Genomic DNA, 19,452 nt, shown 5'->3' on the forward strand with positions numbered 1-19,452 from the left:
GATCATCAATCATAAGAATCAGCTGTAAAAAGACAAATGTTATCATACACATCTCATTCATTTTCATACATCACATATTTAATCTATTTCCAACACCATGCCATCTGAAAAATGCTAAAAACAAAGGAAATCTCAAAACTTGAGATCTGCAAGGAATTTAAGAGTTACAAGCTGCTCTTATAATAATGCTGTGCATGCCTCTGATTCCTCTATCACTCTGTGTATGACATTAATGTCATTTATTGCAATATTGACTGGAATGCCAATATAGAAATACACATGTATATGTGTAGAGAAATTGAAGAAGAGTGCAGAACCTGCAGGATCAGAAGCTGAGACAGAGAGGATGAAGATGAAAGAAACAGAAGAAGAAGAAGACACAGAACCAGATGAATAACAGTAGAAGTCACTCAGGGCTGAACACTTACAACCTGATGTGTGCACAATCTTCTCTGCAGAGAAGAGAGAGAAAGTGATAGAAGAAGCTTGAGAGTGAGAGAAGATAGTCTCAGCAGTGTTGTCATCTTTGATGAGAATGATCTCTGACACTGAAGTAACTAAGAATTATTGTTAGTGTATGAAAATTGCAAAATCAGGGATGAGAACAGTTACTGAACAAACATCTGCTGATCTTAGAGTTGTATGCATAATTACAACACACATGAGGCTTCTCAGAAAGAGAGAGAGAGACACAGAGAAATGCAGGAAGTAGAATGCAGTGTGTGAACAGCTCATTCTCATGATGACATCTCAGACAAGGTGTATAAGCCTCACACTCACAGATGTAAAAGAGTATAACATCTGCATTTCTGTTTCTGAAAACATGAATATCTTTTGTCTGCACCATGAAGTCAGACAACAGATATCAGAGAATAGGCTGATACAGATCTATCATTTCAAAGAAATTCATCAGAGTGAATGTTCTCATAATATTGAACTTTACAGTTGTAAAAAGCTTCTTGATATCTGTGAATATCATGACTTCATGCACAGCAAAACTCATAATGATTTTCTCTAAGAACAGAAAAATCAGCATCAGATTAAAAAGATGAAAAGAAAAAGACTTATAATCTTGATACTGTTGAGAAAGAGAATAATTCTCTGATATGAATGAACAATTGTCTCATCATGAATATTTAAAATGAATGTAATAATCAGTGTTTATGACTGAGCTTCAGATAGTTATATCATACACTGTCTTTGTACAATAAATTGTTCTGAGAGTCAGTAAGAAGGGCAGGAGTGTACATACTGAGAGATGTAGTTCATTAAGTCTACACAATATCTTCTTGAAATGAGGAGAGTTAGTAATGAAAGCAGAGACAGCAAAATCAGGGGTCGCGGGAACAGGGATAGCGGGAGCAGGAGAACCAGACATAGGAACAAGTGTAGAAGATTGAGGAGTAGCAGAGAAAGAGACAGAGAGAGGAGCAGCAGAGAAAGAAGTGACAGAAGAGGCAAGAGAGAACACAGAAGACTCAGCCACACATGATATGAGTAATTCCTTCATTATCATGTTCTTCAAGTTCTCAATCAAGAATGTAACATCAGATTCACTATCATCAGCAGATATGAATCTGTCAATGTGTGAAGATTCTATGTGAATAAAAACAAACATATCAGCATCTGTGTTCACACAAAATCATGCCAGAAAACATGATCAGAAACCTGCTGAGAAGAGAAACAGTCAAGAGTGTATAAGAAAGTGAAGAGAGTGTATGAGAAGGTGGAGAAGATGTGTCATTTATAGTAGTACATTCTGACAAATTGTTAGAAGATAAACAAGTCCTGGTCATGTACATTTCACAACGCGTTATACTTACTGCTAATGAACTGCCTGGTATGAGCACTACAATGATGCTTGTTATGAGAATGAGGGGCCATTGTCAGAAACATGTATAATGTGATAGATGAACAGATGAAAAGAGTTGAATAGAAGAAGAAGCAGGAATCTTGAATGAAATAGTGATGTTCAATGATGATGATGATGAAGAAGATGATTGAAGAATGAGAAAAGTTAGTGAATGAGTGATGTAATATAGTGGAAGTTTCTTTGTGAGAGTGTACACAGAACACTAGCTGAATCAGGAATAGATCACATGATTGTGAAACACTAGTGGCGAGCTAATCCGCATGAAGCTAGGGCATATGATATGATCATGTGAGCGTGACTGAATCTGGTGAGAGAGAATGTGGTTCAGAAGAATGTATGACTGTTGAATAATAACATGACTGCTTCTGAACTACTAGTGTATGTGTATGAATGTAAAGGGGCCCTAGCGGCCGCTAATTAATTTAGCGTATGAGATTCAATATATAAGAAGCCGGCGTATGCCTGTAATCGTACGCTGGCTTAAGCAACCTTTGAATCACAAAAAGAGCTAAAACAGACTGCTGGAATAAATTTCTTGAAGAAGCACAAGAGAAGAAAGTTTTTAAAGCTTTTAACTATACTAAAACAAGAAGTGTAGCAAAACTTCCAGCTCTAGAATGTGATTTTCAGAATGAATTATATACAGCAAACTCTTTTGAGGAAAAATGTCAAGCTTTCATGAGAATTCTCTTTCAGAACTCACCAGATTCAGATTCAGATTCAGAGGAAGAGAATATATCACTTCTCAACTACATTGATGAAAATGACTGGGAATGGCCTGATCTTACACAAGATGAATTAGAGTCAGCTATCTTCTCAAGTTCTGTTAAAACTGCTGCAGGTCCTGATTCAATTAATCACTTAATTATTCAAAATACATATTCCTACTTAAAGAATGAATATTTTGAGCTCTTTTTCAATCTCTTGAAAAATGGATATTATTCTGAATGCTGAAGAGAAGCCACTGAAGTGATTCTTACAAAACCTAATAGAAAAACTTCAATTTCTAAGTCATATAGAGTAATATCTCTATTGAACTGCCTAGAAAAGGTTTTAAAAAAGATAATAGCTACTTGACTATCTTTTATAAGCTCTATAGATGATTCTCTTTTATTCAGTGAATAAATGAGAGATAGAAAACAGTGTTCTGCAATTAACACTGTTCTCACAGTTGTTCATGATATTCAAATAGTAAAGTATGAGGGTCTGGTCTCAACTGCAGTTTTTATTGATATAAAAGAAGCATTTGATCATGTTTCAAAGTCAAAGTTAATTCAGACATTGAAGATATTAAAACTGTCACTTTCTCTAATAAAATGAGTTAACTGTTTTATATCTAAAAGAATTATACAACTCTTCTTTGATGAAATGAAACAAGATAAGACTGAGATAAAAATAGAAGTATCACAGAGGTCTTCAATCTCACTCATTTTATTTGCAATATACACTGCATATCTATTCAAAAATAGAAATATGAGAATAGTGTGATCTCTGAGTTATATGAATGATATTGGCCTAGTCTACAGCTCAAAAACTATCAAAGAGAATTTGAAAGTAATTGAAGAAGCTGTAAAGAAAATCTTTGTTAGAGTAGATATCAATCAAATTCAATTTAATATGAATAAAACTGAGTTAATTCATTTCTTTCCTAGATTCAATGAGAAAGAACTATCTCTAACTCTTTTAAATAGAGAGATTAAACCCAGTGTAAATATCAAATGATTAGAAGTATGATTAAACTCCAAGTTGAATTTTAAATATCATATTCAACAAAGAACTGTCAAGACAGAAAGACTATTGAATAACATAATCAGACTATTAAATACAGAGAGAGGTCTATCCTTCCAGGCTATGAGATAGTTATATATAGCCTGTATTACATCAGTAGCTGATTATGAAGTTCAAGTTTGATGAAATAATCAAGGGAATTTCACTGAACTCTTTCAAAGTCTGCAAAACAGAGCCTTGAGAAGAATTCTGAGAGCATTTAAATCATCTTCTATTAAAGTAATGGAAATTGAAGCTTCAATTCCTCCTTCTGCTATTAAATTTGAAAAGGCCTGTATGAACTATGCTCTGAGAGTTGTAAAGATGAGCTCAAATCATATAATCAGAGAAAGAGTCTCTTCTTCATTTCCATTAATTAACTCTGGAAATGAACTGGATTGGAATAGATTTCTTGATTGAAATGAAAATAATTCTTCAAAGAAAATGTCTTCTCAACTGTACAGACTATGCTCTCTGATTAAAAATCAATTTTCTTCTTTAAATGTTGAAAAAGTTAATCATGAGAAGTTATCTCTCTGGAGAAAAAAGCTTGAATCTTCTATAGACTTATAAATAAGTGAACTATCAAAAGAGAAAGAATATGAACAGTATTTGAAGAGAATTTCTACAATCAATATAAAAGACTCTATTCTGATTTATTCAGATGACTCAAAAAATGAGAACTTGAATAGATTAGGCGCAGGCATTGCTTATACTGAAGATAATATTAATTTTATCTCAGATTTCTGAAATCTAGGCTCTGAATATGAAGTCTTTGATGCTGAACTATTTATAATAGTGAAAGCTTTCAAACTCATTGAAATAAAATCTCATCAAAGAGGAAATTGTTTGAAAGAGATATAAATATTCTCTGATAGTCAAGCTGCTTTAAAAAGACTTAGAAATAGTCAGATTCATAATAGTCAAATGAATCTTGAACTGATCTTAAACTCTGTTTTAAAAATTCAAAAGAGAAGAATATCAAAGCTGAGAATTCATCTGCACTAGGTTCCTGCTCATATGAATATTCATGACAATGAATTGGCTGATTCAGCTGCAAAAAAGGGTGCAGAATTAAGCAGATCTATTCAAAAAATTGTGTCCTGGTCTTTTATAAAGAGAAAAATAAAAGAATCTTGTTCAGACAAGTGAAATGAAAGCTGGCAGAAATAAAAGAAGAGTATACATTATTCAAGATTTGAAATAAAACCCAAGTGAAAATCTTGTTCAATTAAATGTAAAAAGAAAATATTCTCATCTATAATACAGCTGAAACTAGAACATGGCTATTTCAAATCTTATATACAAAGATTTGATGATAGATTTGACTGAATAGAATGCTCATTCTGCAATACAAATGAGAATTCTGAGTATATTATAATGCACTGTGCATTATACAATAGTCTCAGAGCCAGATTGAAAGAGAAGTATGATCTAAATCAATTAAATATGAGATTCTTATTCTCAACTGAGACAGGAATTAAATACTTAATAGACTTTCTATCAGAAACTCAAGCAGCTACAAGAAAATGGCTAAATTCAGAATTATCTGAATATGAAGAGGAGAAAATCAATCAGATATAGTCTGTTAAAACAGCTATACACTCTCTTTTAATAATTTGTTTTGTTATAGTCTCTCTTTACTTTTTCTTTTTCTGTATCTTTTCCTTTCAATTTCTTTCTATCTATTTACTTAATATGTCTATCTTTGAGACTGTGTTCTTTCTCTCTTTTCTTTTGTCATGATATTGTCAAATGATTTCAAAGTATCAAAAGATGTTAAAACACTGCAATTTGTAAACAGTTTTTGTATTCTGGGCTGGAATTTTCTGATTTTGCATATCTGAAATTGATGAATGTACAATAGTTAACTTTACAGATATAGAAAAAACCCTGAGAACTAAAGTTCTCAGGTAGATGTCATAGTCTCTGACTGCATACATCTATAATTGAAGAAGAATAATAATAATAATAACTCTCTCAGTTATACTGAAGTATTCAGCTCAGAAATAATTGAGATATGAAGAGAGAACTTATCTATTCAGATTAACTTTCATCACAAATTCATAGTATTCACATTGTCTTAATTATCTGAATTTTACAGGTATCTGAGAATTCATCTCTCATTGATAATAAGATTGTGAAAATGCATCACAGTATAAGAATCATTGATAAAGAATCTAGACATATTTACATATATCTGATCAGAGATTGTATGAGTAGAGAGAGAGTGATTATAGACTCACAGAACTGTAGAAGACACTGATAATATCAGAAGCTTTACAAGAACTGTTAGCTAGAGTCTGTAAGAAATTACTTATAAGAAGACTTATAGTAAAGAGAGAAACTGCACTACTTAAAGTCAGAAACTGATCTGAGAGAGATATGAAATTAACTACTGATCTGAAGATCAGATACAGTGATGAGACTGAGAAGAATAAAGATGTAATTGTGAGTGATAATGTCTCTGCTTCATCAGCTAGTAAAAAGTAATCAGAGAAGTTACAGAGATACTTATAAAAAGCTTAGTAATAGTCAGATATTGTTTATAAAGATATTGAAATTGAAAGAATTTTTATTCTTGAGAAGTTCTTGAATTAATATATGAATATTATTAGAAACACTCTCTCTCTATCATCTAAGTGAAAATACTTTATAAATGAATGAGAATACTTACAGTTTATAAAAATAAGAGCTGTTACAGAAAAAGAGAAAAGAAGATGAGATTTCATAGACAGATCTGAAGTATTTATACTACTTTAGAGAGATTTACTTACACTGTAAGTAATCTTATAAAACAGTCAGATCACTCTAGTAAATAAGAGTGATTATGAATTACAGATCTGAATCTTTCTATATGACTATAAAAAGTGATTACAGATTATAAATATCTTGATTCTATAATTTTATAGAGTTAATGAAAGAATGAAAAATTCCTCACAATTCTACAGTATTAAAGAATAATGATTTGTGAGACTAAGTGAAAGATTAACTTATAAATACTTCTCTTTAATAAGAATAATCTTACAGAGAGTAATTCATCTATGAGATGAATCTATGTAATAATTACACAAGAATCTTATAAAAATAATTGAGAGTCAACTGAAACTCTTCTATATGAAAGATGTAAGATGAATCTGTGTAGTAGTCAGAGAAGAATCTATAGATTATAATGAATCTCATAGAATAAGAAACTGAGTGACAGACTCTTTTCTCTTCACAGTAACAAGAGATTTTTTCTCACTGAGATTTTTTATAAATATGAAGAGTTTTTAGTGAGTATTACTGTAATACTGAGCTAATTCTATGAAGTTACTCAGTGAAAGACTTCACAGATGAAGTCTTAGAGAGAGAGAGATATATAAGAAATCTCACTTCTCACAGATTCTTTATCTCTATTTCTATCTCTTATATAATCAATAGAGCTAGCAGCTCTTGACTACACACAACTATATAGACTGAAGTTCATGAATACTATTCATAACTCAGCTTGAATACTATTATACATTTGACTTCTACATTTTATCTTTCTATCATGAATACTTCTAGTAGTTAACAGTACATATCACGCCAAGCTGCAAACACCCGAATAATCGCCTGCGAGTACTTATTCTTACAGTTGTACTAGACATTGTCTTGTCTGTCATATCAGTCGAGTATTTTGAATAGATATGATCAGAATTCAGAGTGTATAACAGTTGAGTATTTCAGAATGTATATGAGTGAGAATCTATCTTCTCAGTTTGAATGATAGTTATCAGTTCAAATGAGAATTGAAATCAGTGTATAATCATCTCAGTTCGAATGATAGTTATCAGTTCAAATGAGAATTAAGATCGGTGTATCACGCTTCTCTTCAGATGCTGCTTACCGGAATTAGATATGACGGTCGAGTAGATCGGACTGTATACGAATGAGAATCAATCATCTCAGTTCAAATGATTGTTGTCAAATTTGAATGAGAATTGAAATTGTAATGTATCACGCTTCTCTTCAGATGCTGCTTACTGGGAATCGGGTATGATATAACAGTCGAGTTGATCGGACTGTATACGAATGAGAATCAATCATCTCAGTTTGAATAATTGTTTTTGTCAAATTCAAATGAGAATTGAGATTGATTTATCGCGCTTCTCTTCAGATGCTACTTACTGAGCTCATAACTGTTGAATTGAGTGTCACAGATGAATATGTTAAAGACATATGAATCTTATTTGTATCAAGATCTGCTTGTTATATTATTCATGTACTATCTAATATATCTATTTCATACAAAAGATAGAGCTATTTATAGTAAAATATATGTATAAGCCAAGAGAGTTAGCATAAGTGAGTATTAGATGAGTGTTATAGTAAGCTGATAATAATGAGAAATATTATAGTAATACGATGTTGATGGCGTTCAGTAGTGTATAATCTCTTTTTTCTGACATTCTTACTGTCAGTTCTATCTGTGAGTTTATTTGACACTTTCAAATTCTTCTTGTAGACCTTGCACTCTCATCTCTGTATTCAATGAACAGAAGGTTGCACCTCAGTTCAAACTTTAAAAGATGTAAGTGATATTTCTTTCTTATATTCAAATATCTTCATTGATATTGAAGATGTGTTAATCATTATAATCATAGCTTGCATTGTCTCATCTCAGAGCTCTTTCATCAGCTCACTATTAAATAGCAAGCTTCTTGTCTTCTCTGCAACTATTCAGTTCACATGTTTCACTGAGTTATTCAATTGTGATATATCAGATGTAGTCATTTCATACACTATTTCTTTACTCTAGTAGTAGGTCTTAAGTTCTTGACTTTTGAACTCTTCTTCATCATCTCAGTGTAGAGTTTCAATTCAACATTGAGTTGTGATCTTAATTTCATCAATAAAGATTATTAAACATGCAGTGATCTCACTCTTTGATATTATAAGAATAATTCATCTGTAGTATATAGCATCATCTGTAATACTCATTTAATAATTAGCTTCTCTCTGAGTAGAGAGGTTGACTTCATTATATAGTATGCAGCTATCATCTGCAAGGTTCATGAAGAATCTCATCACAGGTTTGATAGTTCTCATCATTGATGCATGTAAGAATAAGTACTCGCAGGCGATTATTCAGGTGTTTGCAGCTTGATGTGATATGTACTGTTAACTATCAGAATTATTCATGATAGAAAGATAAAATATAGAGATTAAATGTATAATAGCATTCAAGCTGAGTTATGAATAGTATTTATGAACTTCAGTCTATATAGTTATATGTAGTCAAGAGCTGCTAACTCTATTAATTACATGAGAGATAGAAATAGAGATAAAGAATTCATAAAAAGTAAGATTTCTTACATACTCTTCTCTCTTTAAGACTTCATCTGTGAAGTCTTTCACTGAGTGACTTCATAGAATCAGCTCAGCACTGCAGTGATACTCACTAAAAATTCTTTATATCTATAAAAAAAATCTCAGTGAGAAAAAATCTCTTGTTATTATAAAGAGAAAAGAGTCTGTCACTCAGTTTCTTATTCTGTAAGATTCTTTATAATCTACAGATTCTTCTCTGACTATCACACAGATTCATCTTGTATCTTTCATATAGAAGAGTTTCAGTTAACTCTCAATTATTTTCATAAGATTCTTGTATAATCATTATATAGATTCATCTCACAGATGAATCACTCTCTGTGAGATTACTCTTATTAAAGAGAAGTATTTATAAGTTAATCTTTCACTCATTCTTATAAATCATTATTCTTTGATACTGTAGAATTGCGAGGAATTTTTCATTCTTTTATTAACTCTATAGAATTGTAGAATCAAGATATTTATAGTCTGTAATCACTAGACTGACCGTGTGACCGTGTCTGGGACCAGGATCAGAATTTTTGATAGTCTCATTGTCAATTCGACAGATCCCATTACACGGTTCTAACATTAGATAGTAGTTTCATACTGTCTCAGTGAGACTTACTGTCTACTCTTGTCACATTTTCCAAATGAAATCATGATTTCCACTTCTCAATTTAAATTATTTTTATTGCTTTAAATGGCTTTAAATCTCATTTGAGTGTTACCAAAAAGTGTTACTTTTTAAAAAATTAAAAATAGTCTAAAAAAAACCTTAAAATGTCTAAAAATAGTAACTTTATGCCAAGAATGAGACTAAATGAGACCAAATGAGACCACTTTCTCATTTTTTTCAAGTCATGATTCCATTTTGAGATCTGATATATAGTCACTTTGCATGTTTATTTAATGATTAGTCCCAGTGGGATTCACGCCAAGAAATGTATGAGACCAGACCAAATGAGATCAAACGTGAAATTCATGGTCCCGGCGGCCAGTCTAGTAATCACTCTTTGTAGTTATATAGAAAGATTCAGATCTATAATTTATAATCACTCTTATTTACTAGAGTAATCTGACTGTTCTGTAGAATTACTCACAGTGTAAGTAAATCTCTCTAGAGTAGTATAAATATTTCAGATCTATCTATAGAATCTCATCTTCTTTTCTCTTTTTCTATAACAGCTCTCATTCTTATAAACTGTGAGTATTCTTATTTATTCATAAAGTATTTTTACTCAGATAACAGAGAGAGAGTGTTTCTAATAATATTTATATATTGATTTAAGAACTTCTCAAGAATAAAAATTTTTCAATTTTAATATCTTTATAAATAATATCTGATCACTGCTGAGCTTCTTGTAAGTATTTCTATAACTTCTCTAATTACTTTTTACTGACTGATGAAGAAGAAATATCACTGCTTATAACAGTGTCTTTATCTTCTTCAGTCTTATCACTGCATCTGATCTTCAGATTAGTAGTTAATCTCATATCTTCTTCAGATCAGTCTCTGACTTTAAGTAGTATAGTTTCTCTCTTTACTGTAAGTTTTCTCATAAGTAATTTCTTACAGATTCTAGCTAACAGTTCTTGCAAAGCTCTTAGTATTATCAGTGTCTTCTGCAGTTCTACAGGTCTATAATCACTTCTTTTCTACTCACACAATCTCTGATCAGATATATGTAAATATATCTAGATTCTCTATCAATGATTCTCACACTGCAGTGCATTTTCACAATCTCATTGTCAATGAGAAATAAGTTTTCAAATATCTGTAAAATCTGAGTAATTAAGATAATATAAATGCTATAAATTCACAACAGAAGTTAATCTGAGTAGATGAGCTCTCTCTTTATATCTTAATTATTTTCAGACTGAATACTTCAGTATAACTGAAGAAGTGAACATAGCTTTGTAAGAGATATCTGATCACATGTGCAGACAGTAAGCTCTCAAGATTCTGTTATAACTATATATACTCTGATATTCAGCTTCTCTGAAGTCTGTATATTTCTGATAATTTTCATATTAAATACAATAATTATCTGTACTGTGAATATGATACTCTCTGCTTCTTTGAAGAGAAAAATTGATAGTTATAGAGAGATTAAGTATTATAAGTATTAAGAGTGTGAGTATGAATTTTCTTTATTTTTTCTTTATTAATCTCTAAATTATGTTCATAGTTCTGTTTTTATTTTCTTATTTTTTAACTTTTAATAAGAGTATGATTTCTTCTTCTCTTTACATACACTGCAGACTGTTCATCTCAGTAGAAACTTATCATTTTATAGACTAGAGTTTATAAATAACAGTATTAATATCTTTATTATAATTAGATTCTTAGTGAAGACTGTATTATTCTGACTTATTAGAATTTACAGTATGAAAGTTATGTCTCAGCTTCTGCAGATGTCTTATCTGCTCAGATAATTCTCAAGTGAACTTATTTATCTTATCAGAATACTCTGATCACTGAATCTTGAATCAGAGCTTATAATCTCACTTCTCTGAGTTAATAATCTCTTTGATCTGATATTCTCTTTCACTCTCTAGTACTTCACAGACAGAGTGATGAGTCACAGAGTTCTCTTCTAAGAATTTCTTATATTCATAGAGTAAAGAGATATGAAAAACATTGTATATCTATAACTCAGATAACAGTTTCAATCTGTAGAACTGTAAACTAACTTTCTTCATAATCTTATAAGACTCTGTCTATAAGAGATTCAGCTTCTTACTAGATCTCTGTATGATAATATTTTCTAAACTTAGTCAGACTTTATTATCTTTCTTAAAACTCTTTATAATATACTTAAAGTTATAGTATCTCTTCTGATACTCTTAAGTCTTTCTCAAGAATTCACAGACTTTTTTTCAGATCTTCTGAATTCTCTCAGCTTATTCACAGATATTATCACACTTTATAATATACTCTCATGAGTCTATCAAGATTATTCACAGATGAGTCTCAGTGAGTATCTCAAAGAGAATTTTATCTATACTGACATACTTTGAGTTGTTATATATAAACTCTATAAGTGATAATTAATACACTCAGTTATTCTGATTGTAATTGATAAAGTATCACAGATACTGTTTTAATATACTTATTAAATATTCTATCTGATTATCTATCTGTTGATAAAAAGTCATACTTAGATCTTATAAGATCTTCAGTATAGTTATCAGATTAAATCAGAACTCTTCTATAAAGATTAATTCTCTGTCTGAAACAATATTCACAGATAATTCATACAACTGAATCATATTATAAATGAAGATATAAATCAAATTCTTTGACTTCAAGTTCTTGTAAGTGAGTATAAAGTGTGTTATCTTGATGAAGTAATTCACTATCATCAGTACACTGTTAAAGCAGGTATTATATATATTCTTGCTTTCAGAGAGATTTATAAGAGTATTTATTTCTAGCTGTTCTTAAGATTTCTATGAGATGAGTAGAGAAGTAAGTTCTTTGTATAATCTGAATCACACTACTCATGAATTCTGATAAACAGTATAAGAATTCACTATCTTCTTCACAAGTTCTCATATCTTCAGTCAGAAGTATTTTCTTGTGAGTAACTCATGAGTTCTAGTATCTATAAAATGACCTGCTAGAGAAGAGTCATGATGCCTTTTAATAAGTTCTATACATAGAAACTTATTCATAGATATACGAATTCAGTTCTCTCTTTATAAGAGATTATTTAAGTCTCTTTAATTCTTTATTTCTACAGAGTTGATCTCTGCTGTGAGTAGTTTTTAAATATACTGAGTATATTCATTCTTCAGTTGTAGTTCAGACAATTTGAATAGAAGATCTTGTGAAGACTTATACTCTATTTTCTCTCATATCAGATCTTCTGCAGTGCTTCTCAAAGCCTGTAAATTCTTCAGATTATAGATACTCTCTTCAAGAATTCTCATAGAGATCTTCAGAGTATTGACTCTCAGTGTTATAGAGAGTAGTTATACAGACTTCTTCTCTCTCTCTTTTCTCTTCTCTTACAGAGAATTAAGAGACTCTTCAGTCAATCTCTTTATAACACTCAGTCTGAGTATTCTGTGAAGCTTTTCTGTCTTCTCTAGTCTCTCTATATCTGTTATTCTAGTCTTTTTAATATAGTCTGATCTGTAAGAGAATCTGTTCACTGAGTTCTTAGTTTTCTTAATATATTCTATCTTGAATCAGAATTCACTCAGTCTCTGAGCTCAGTGAATCTGTTATTATAAGAGTTTCTTGATTGAAGTAAACTGTTATAAGCTGTTATAATCAGTTCTAACAGTAATCACTATTACAAGACTCTTAAAGTAGTGATATCAGTAACAGAAGAATTTCACTATTATAAGAAGCTTCTGATTATAAATATTATAGTTGATCTCTGTGAGTTGCATCTTTTATAAGAAAAAGATCACTGAAACTCAGTTCTCATTTAACTGTAGTTATAAGACTATTTCTGAAATTGTAAAGAAGAAGATATCTGTCTTCAATCTGATTAAGAGTAAGAAATCAAAGTAAAACAGTATTACTATGTTTATAAATATCTATTTTAATCTTGTAAGAACTCTGTGAGCTTCTGAGATAAAAAAGTTCTCACAGCTCTCTCTTCTCAACAATCTTTTTATTCTTTATTTATGAAATAACTTTTTCTTATTTTCATTCTTCAGCATGTCTGTAAGAGTCAAGAAGATTCTCATAAATACAAAGATAAACTGTCTATAGAAATTCATAAAGCTTAGAAAGATCTGAATCTTATAAATACTAGTTAACTTCAGTTATAATAGAATAGTTTCAATCTGTGAAGATTTCATCTGAATATTATCTACAGTGTTTATATATTCTAGAAAATTAATCTGATAAGCACTGAAGTTGCACTTTATAAGCTTAATATACAGTTCTATCTCATCTAAGATTTTCAATACACTTTGTATATACTCAGTATATTCTTTCTTCTTTATAAAGTACATTATTACATCATTCAGATATATTATTATAAAGATATTCAGATATACATGAAGTGTTTTATTAATGAAAGACTGAAATACTGCAGAGATATTAATCAGATTAAAAGACATCACTAGATATTTAAATAATCTCAGTGTAGTTCTAAAGACAGTCTTTCATTCATTCTCAGACTGTATTCACAGCTGTGTATATATATTAATTATATTTAGTTATATGAATATGACAGCTTCTGTGAGACAGTTGATTACATTCTCAATCAGAGATAGAGAGTAGCAGCTCTTTATTATCTTAAAGTTCAGATTACAGTAGTCTATATATAATCTGAGATCTTTATTCTTTTTCTTTATAATTATTACAGAGACTCTCACAGAGGTCTGTGAAGATCAGATAAAGTCATTCTTCAAATTCTTCTTTATATAGACTTACAAGATCTCTGTCTTAGAATGAGAGAGCTTATAGATTAATTCTCAGAAGAGTTTCTACTCTTCTATTAAATCTATTATCAGATTCTTCTCACAGTAAGAAGAAAGCTTAGCTGTCTTTACTAAGCTGAATATCTTTGTAAGATCTTGATATTTCTCTAATATCTGAAGCTCAGTTTTCATAACTGTGAGATTCTCAGATATTTATAAAGTTATTATATAGATGAGCTTGTCTTCTCTAATTAACTCTACAGTATTAACTGATTCTATCTCTGTGAGTAAGTCTATTAACACTGATTAGAAGTATAAACCTGACTCACAGATAGCTATATACAGATTATGTCTTTGAAGTTATATAAGTTTCAAGTATATATCATCTGTGATATTCATAATAATCACAGTTTCTGCAAATCTTCTTCAGATTTCAGAGAGATCTTATAATTCAAAGATAATTCTTATAAGTCTCTCAGCTCTCAGATCTGAGTTCTCATACTCTACTTATTATAAGAGTAGATTCTCAGTTTTCATTATTCAGTTTATTCACTCTGTAAGCTTTAAAAATACTACAGTAATCTGAGATTCTAAGTTTATTAATACTTTTCATACTTATAGAGCAGCAGTACTGTGATATAATCTCTTCTCATAAGCAAGTATTTTCATCAGAGAAGTAACAGATTCAGATATCAGCTTTAAGACTCTTAAGAAGACTGTTGCTGACTCTGTTCATAACTTCTTAAATTCTTATTTTAATTTATTCAGATAGTTTATATAAAGATGTTCTGATTTAGAATAGATAAAGTAGAGTTTCTTTTTCTTAATCTCTTTATTATATACTCTGTTTACAGAAGCTTATAAAGCTCTCTCTCTTTACTTAAGAGTCAGATACAAATCTCTCTATATCTTATTATCTTTTTCTAATAAATCTGTTCTCTGTTATTCTGATTCTTACAGAGCTGATCAGTGATCTGCTCTCTATAAGTCTGTGACTCTTACAGTGATCTGTAAACAGTGAATAAGAGTTATCAGTTTCTTTAAAGTCAAGAGCTTAGAGTCTTACTTAATGAGCTTATTCTATATATCTTTATTTAGTCTGTTTATAAATATTATTATTCAGATCTTATTTCAGAGCTCTGTTTTTACAGATCTCAATTTATATTATAATTTTATAAAGTACTGTAAGTAGTTTTTATCAGATTTCTCATCTCTTTTTCTAATATTAATAATTATAATTCAGATGTTCTCTGTCTGACTTATAGAGTCTTTTAACTTATTCTCTAAATAAATCTTGAGAACAGATCAGTAGAATCTCTTATAATTATTCTCTAGATAATTCAGTCAGTTCTTGACTTCAGTGTAATAGAGATCTGTCATTATATAGATAACAGCTTCTTCATCTTTTATATTACATAGTCAGGCTTGTAAGTCAATTTCAAATGCAAACTTATAAAAGCTTTTATAGATTGTAATTCAATAAGTAATCTTAAGTAATTGTAACTTAAGAAAGTTTCTTTTCAGTTCATAGATATCTCTGAAGATCATGTCTAGAGACTCAGTTCAAGAGTGTTTACAGACAGTAAGTATTTCTTATAGAAAAATAGCTTGATTCTGTGAGAGATACTCAAGAATGTTTTTTACTAAGATTGATTTATTCATGAGTTCAGAGAATTTCTCTGTCACAGATGTAGAGAATGATATCTTATAAGTAATTGATAAGTTCTCTGAGACTTCTTTTATAAAGATTATTTATAATTCAGATGACTGCTTCTGAGTGTCTGCAGTAGAGTTTACAGAAATTAAAGTATGTAAGTTTCTAGTTCTTTCAGATATAATAGACAGTTACTGACTGACTGAGCTTGAAATGTAAGAATAAGTACTCACAGGTGATTATTCAGATGTTTATAGCTTGACATGATATATACTGTTAACTACTAGAAGTATTTACAGTAGAAAGATAAAATATAGAAATTAAATATATAATAGTATTTAAGCTGAGTTATGAATAGTATTCATGAACTTTAGTCTATATAGTTGTGTGTAGCCAAGAGCTGCTAACTCTATTGATTATGTGAGAGATAGAAATAGAGGTAAAGAATTCGCGAGGAGCGGAATTTCTTACAATGCAAATGTTAAATATGTTATTTTTACCTGTATACAGATCTTGCAGAATGACAAAGCTCTGTCACTCTTTATTCTCATTTCTGATTGTGAATCTGCTGTCATTTTTATGATATTCACAGAATTCAGATGTTCTAGCTTTTAATATCATTGTATCATTATAAGTTCTATAATCTTTGTATCATTTCTGTCAGATAGTGTTAATATTGTGTTATCTTTCATCTGTAATGTATTCACAGATTCAAAATCATCATTAAGTATAGTAAACTGAATCAAGTCTCTGTATGTAATCAGTCTTTTCATCTCATAGATATCATTCTCATTTAATCTTACTGTAAATGAGAATATATGATCAGAAGACATAATCAATATAGTATGATTATTCTCATATGTTAACTGCTTATAGATATAACTCTGACATATAAGCTTATTCATACTCATGAGATTTACTTCTAACTTCAGAATATAGCAGATATTATTTAACAGCATATTTATCTCTTTCACTGAAATCTTCATATCTTCTATAGCTGCAGCAGAGACTACTGTTCTGTCTGTTATTTTTAACATCACTTTCACCTTCTGAGGTTTTATCATGACAAGATCTCTGTGAGGTGTGATGTGAATACCTGATTCAGAGTCTAGAATTCAGGTATCTTTTCCTGTCTAATCACTCACATAGATCTTTTTCTTGATGTAAAATACTTGCTTCATAATATTGTGAATAGAAGTAGTATCTGTATTCTCTGCATTCTTATCTTTATTCTTGTTTCTATTCATATTGAAGTTTGAAGAATGTTTCTCAGAGTATTTCTTTCAACAGTCAGTCTGAATATGATTAATCTTTTGATAATAATAGCAGGTTCTTGCATTATTATCTCTACATTCAGGTTTAAATTCAGTGTTCTTATTCTTGTCATTATCTTTCTCTTTATTCTTGTCTTTCTTATTCTTATCTTACGCATTGTTGATAGAATTTCTAGATATATCAGTATTTGCTTCATTCACAGCAGAGAGCTGTAAAAGAATATCACAGTACAGACTTATAAAATCATTCTCTAAGAATTAAGTATTATCTTTATCAATTTGATCTATTCAATTTCTTATGAATAAGGCTCAATCTCTGTTAACTTCTGTAAGCAGTCTGTTAAAAAACATAATATTCAGAATCTTATATTCTAGACAGACATAATCAGTTCTTATAATAATCAGATATTCAATGAAAGTGTGATCTAAGTCTTTTAACTTAGCAGTTATACTAATCAGTTTCTTAAATAGATGAGTTCTGCAGACAGCAGGCCTCTCAGAAAAGTTATTCTCTATGATAGTTTATAGAGTATAAGCAGATAACTTGAATTTCTTAAATATAGTGAAATGAGTCTTGATCTGCAGAGCAATTGCAGATCATATATAATTATATAATCAAAGATTGTATTCTTTTCAGAAATGTTGCATGTTCATGATAACATTCTCATTAAGACTATTATCTTTAAGAATATTATTGATTTTAGACTGTTCTACAGTTAAAAGAATTTTCTCTCTTCATATTGAGTAGTTAATGAATTCAGTGAGAACTATTAATCTTTTGATAAGTCTTACTTAACTTCTGAATTCTTTAAGAACTTTTATTATAACAGATGTCTTTTCTTTCTATTAAAGATATTCTGTCAGATTTACTCTTATCTTATCACTTATAAGAATCTCATCTCTATTGATTCTTATACACTCAACCTTATACTGAAGTCTTACAATTTCAAGTCTTATACAAGTTTTCTCACTCACTGAGTTATTATTATTCTGATCACTTGAGCTCTCTGTATTATCTGACATCTCACTGATATCTTTAACTAAGTTTTTATATACATTGAACTTATCAGACTGTTCTTCTGTGATAATTTCATTCAGCTTAAATATCTCAGAAGCTGTCTTTTAATTCATTATTAATATTAATAGTGATCTGTGATCTTGTATTTACTACTCTGATATTTTCTCATTTCTTCATCTTGAAGATATGTATTCTTTTATTAAGTCAGATATTTCTCTGAATCTTAGATTAATTATGAGTTCAATCACTTAATAAATCATCTAGACATGCTTGTAACAACGTGTGAAGATATCAATTGCATATTATTTCAGCAGTTTTTATTAGCTTAATAAGAGCTTTATAATCTCTTAAAGAATAATGTTATTGTGTTGTAATCTAACTACGCGAGTTACACTAAATAAATAGGTTGAGATGACACGTGACTAGAGTAGATATAGTAATCACCAACAGCTTCTGAACTTGCTTATGAATGTAAAGAGATTATAGCAGCTATTAATTAATTTAGTATACAGTATATAAGAAGTCAGCATACATCTGTAATTATACACTGACTCAAGCAATCTTTGAATCACAAGATCACTTTCTCATTTTTTTCAAGTCATGATTTCATTTTGAGATTTAATATATAAGTTACTTTGCATGTTTTTTTAATAACTAGTCTCAGCAGAATTCATGTCAAGAAATGTATGAGATCAGACTAAATGAAATCAAATATGAAATTCATAGTCCTGGCGGCCAGTCTACTTATCAGTAAGTTCAAGCTGATATAAAAACTATTAAAACACTCTTAGAAACTATCAAATTGAAGAGTATAGACTCATCAAATTTTAAATACAGAAGAATTAAATTATATTCAATATTACTAATTATTTATTCTCTCTTAATAAAATAATAGTTGCATCTTTTTCTTCTCTTCTCAAATGAAACATAGTCTGTGAAAAGTGAGTATTATATCAGTAGACTGGCCGCTGAGATTATGAATTTTATATTTGATTTCATTTAATCTGATCTCATACATTTCTTAGTGTGAATTTCACTGAGACTAATTATTAAAAAAACATGCAAAGTAACTATATATCAGATTTTAAAATGAAATCATAACTTGAAAAAAATGAGAAAGTGATTTCATTTAATCTCATTT

General features: G+C 29.8%; 1 protein-coding gene across 1 annotated transcript; it reads right to left on the reverse strand.

The window, feature by feature from the left end:
* Window positions 1-422: 422 nt before the first annotated feature.
* Window positions 423-1,596, reverse strand: BDCG_09306 (uncharacterized protein; the record flags this gene model as incomplete). The annotated part of the gene is made up of 3 exons (XM_045425097.1): window positions 423-557; window positions 748-838; window positions 1,253-1,596. Coding segments are annotated over 3 exons (569 nt in total), but the record flags the coding sequence as incomplete, so codon positions are not given.
* Window positions 1,597-19,452: the final 17,856 nt, after the last annotated feature.

This window comes from Blastomyces dermatitidis (genome assembly GCF_000003525.1).
Source record: "Blastomyces dermatitidis ER-3 genomic scaffold supercont1.14, whole genome shotgun sequence".
In the NCBI taxonomy this organism is placed as follows: Eukaryota; Fungi; Ascomycota; class Eurotiomycetes; order Onygenales; family Ajellomycetaceae; genus Blastomyces; species Blastomyces dermatitidis.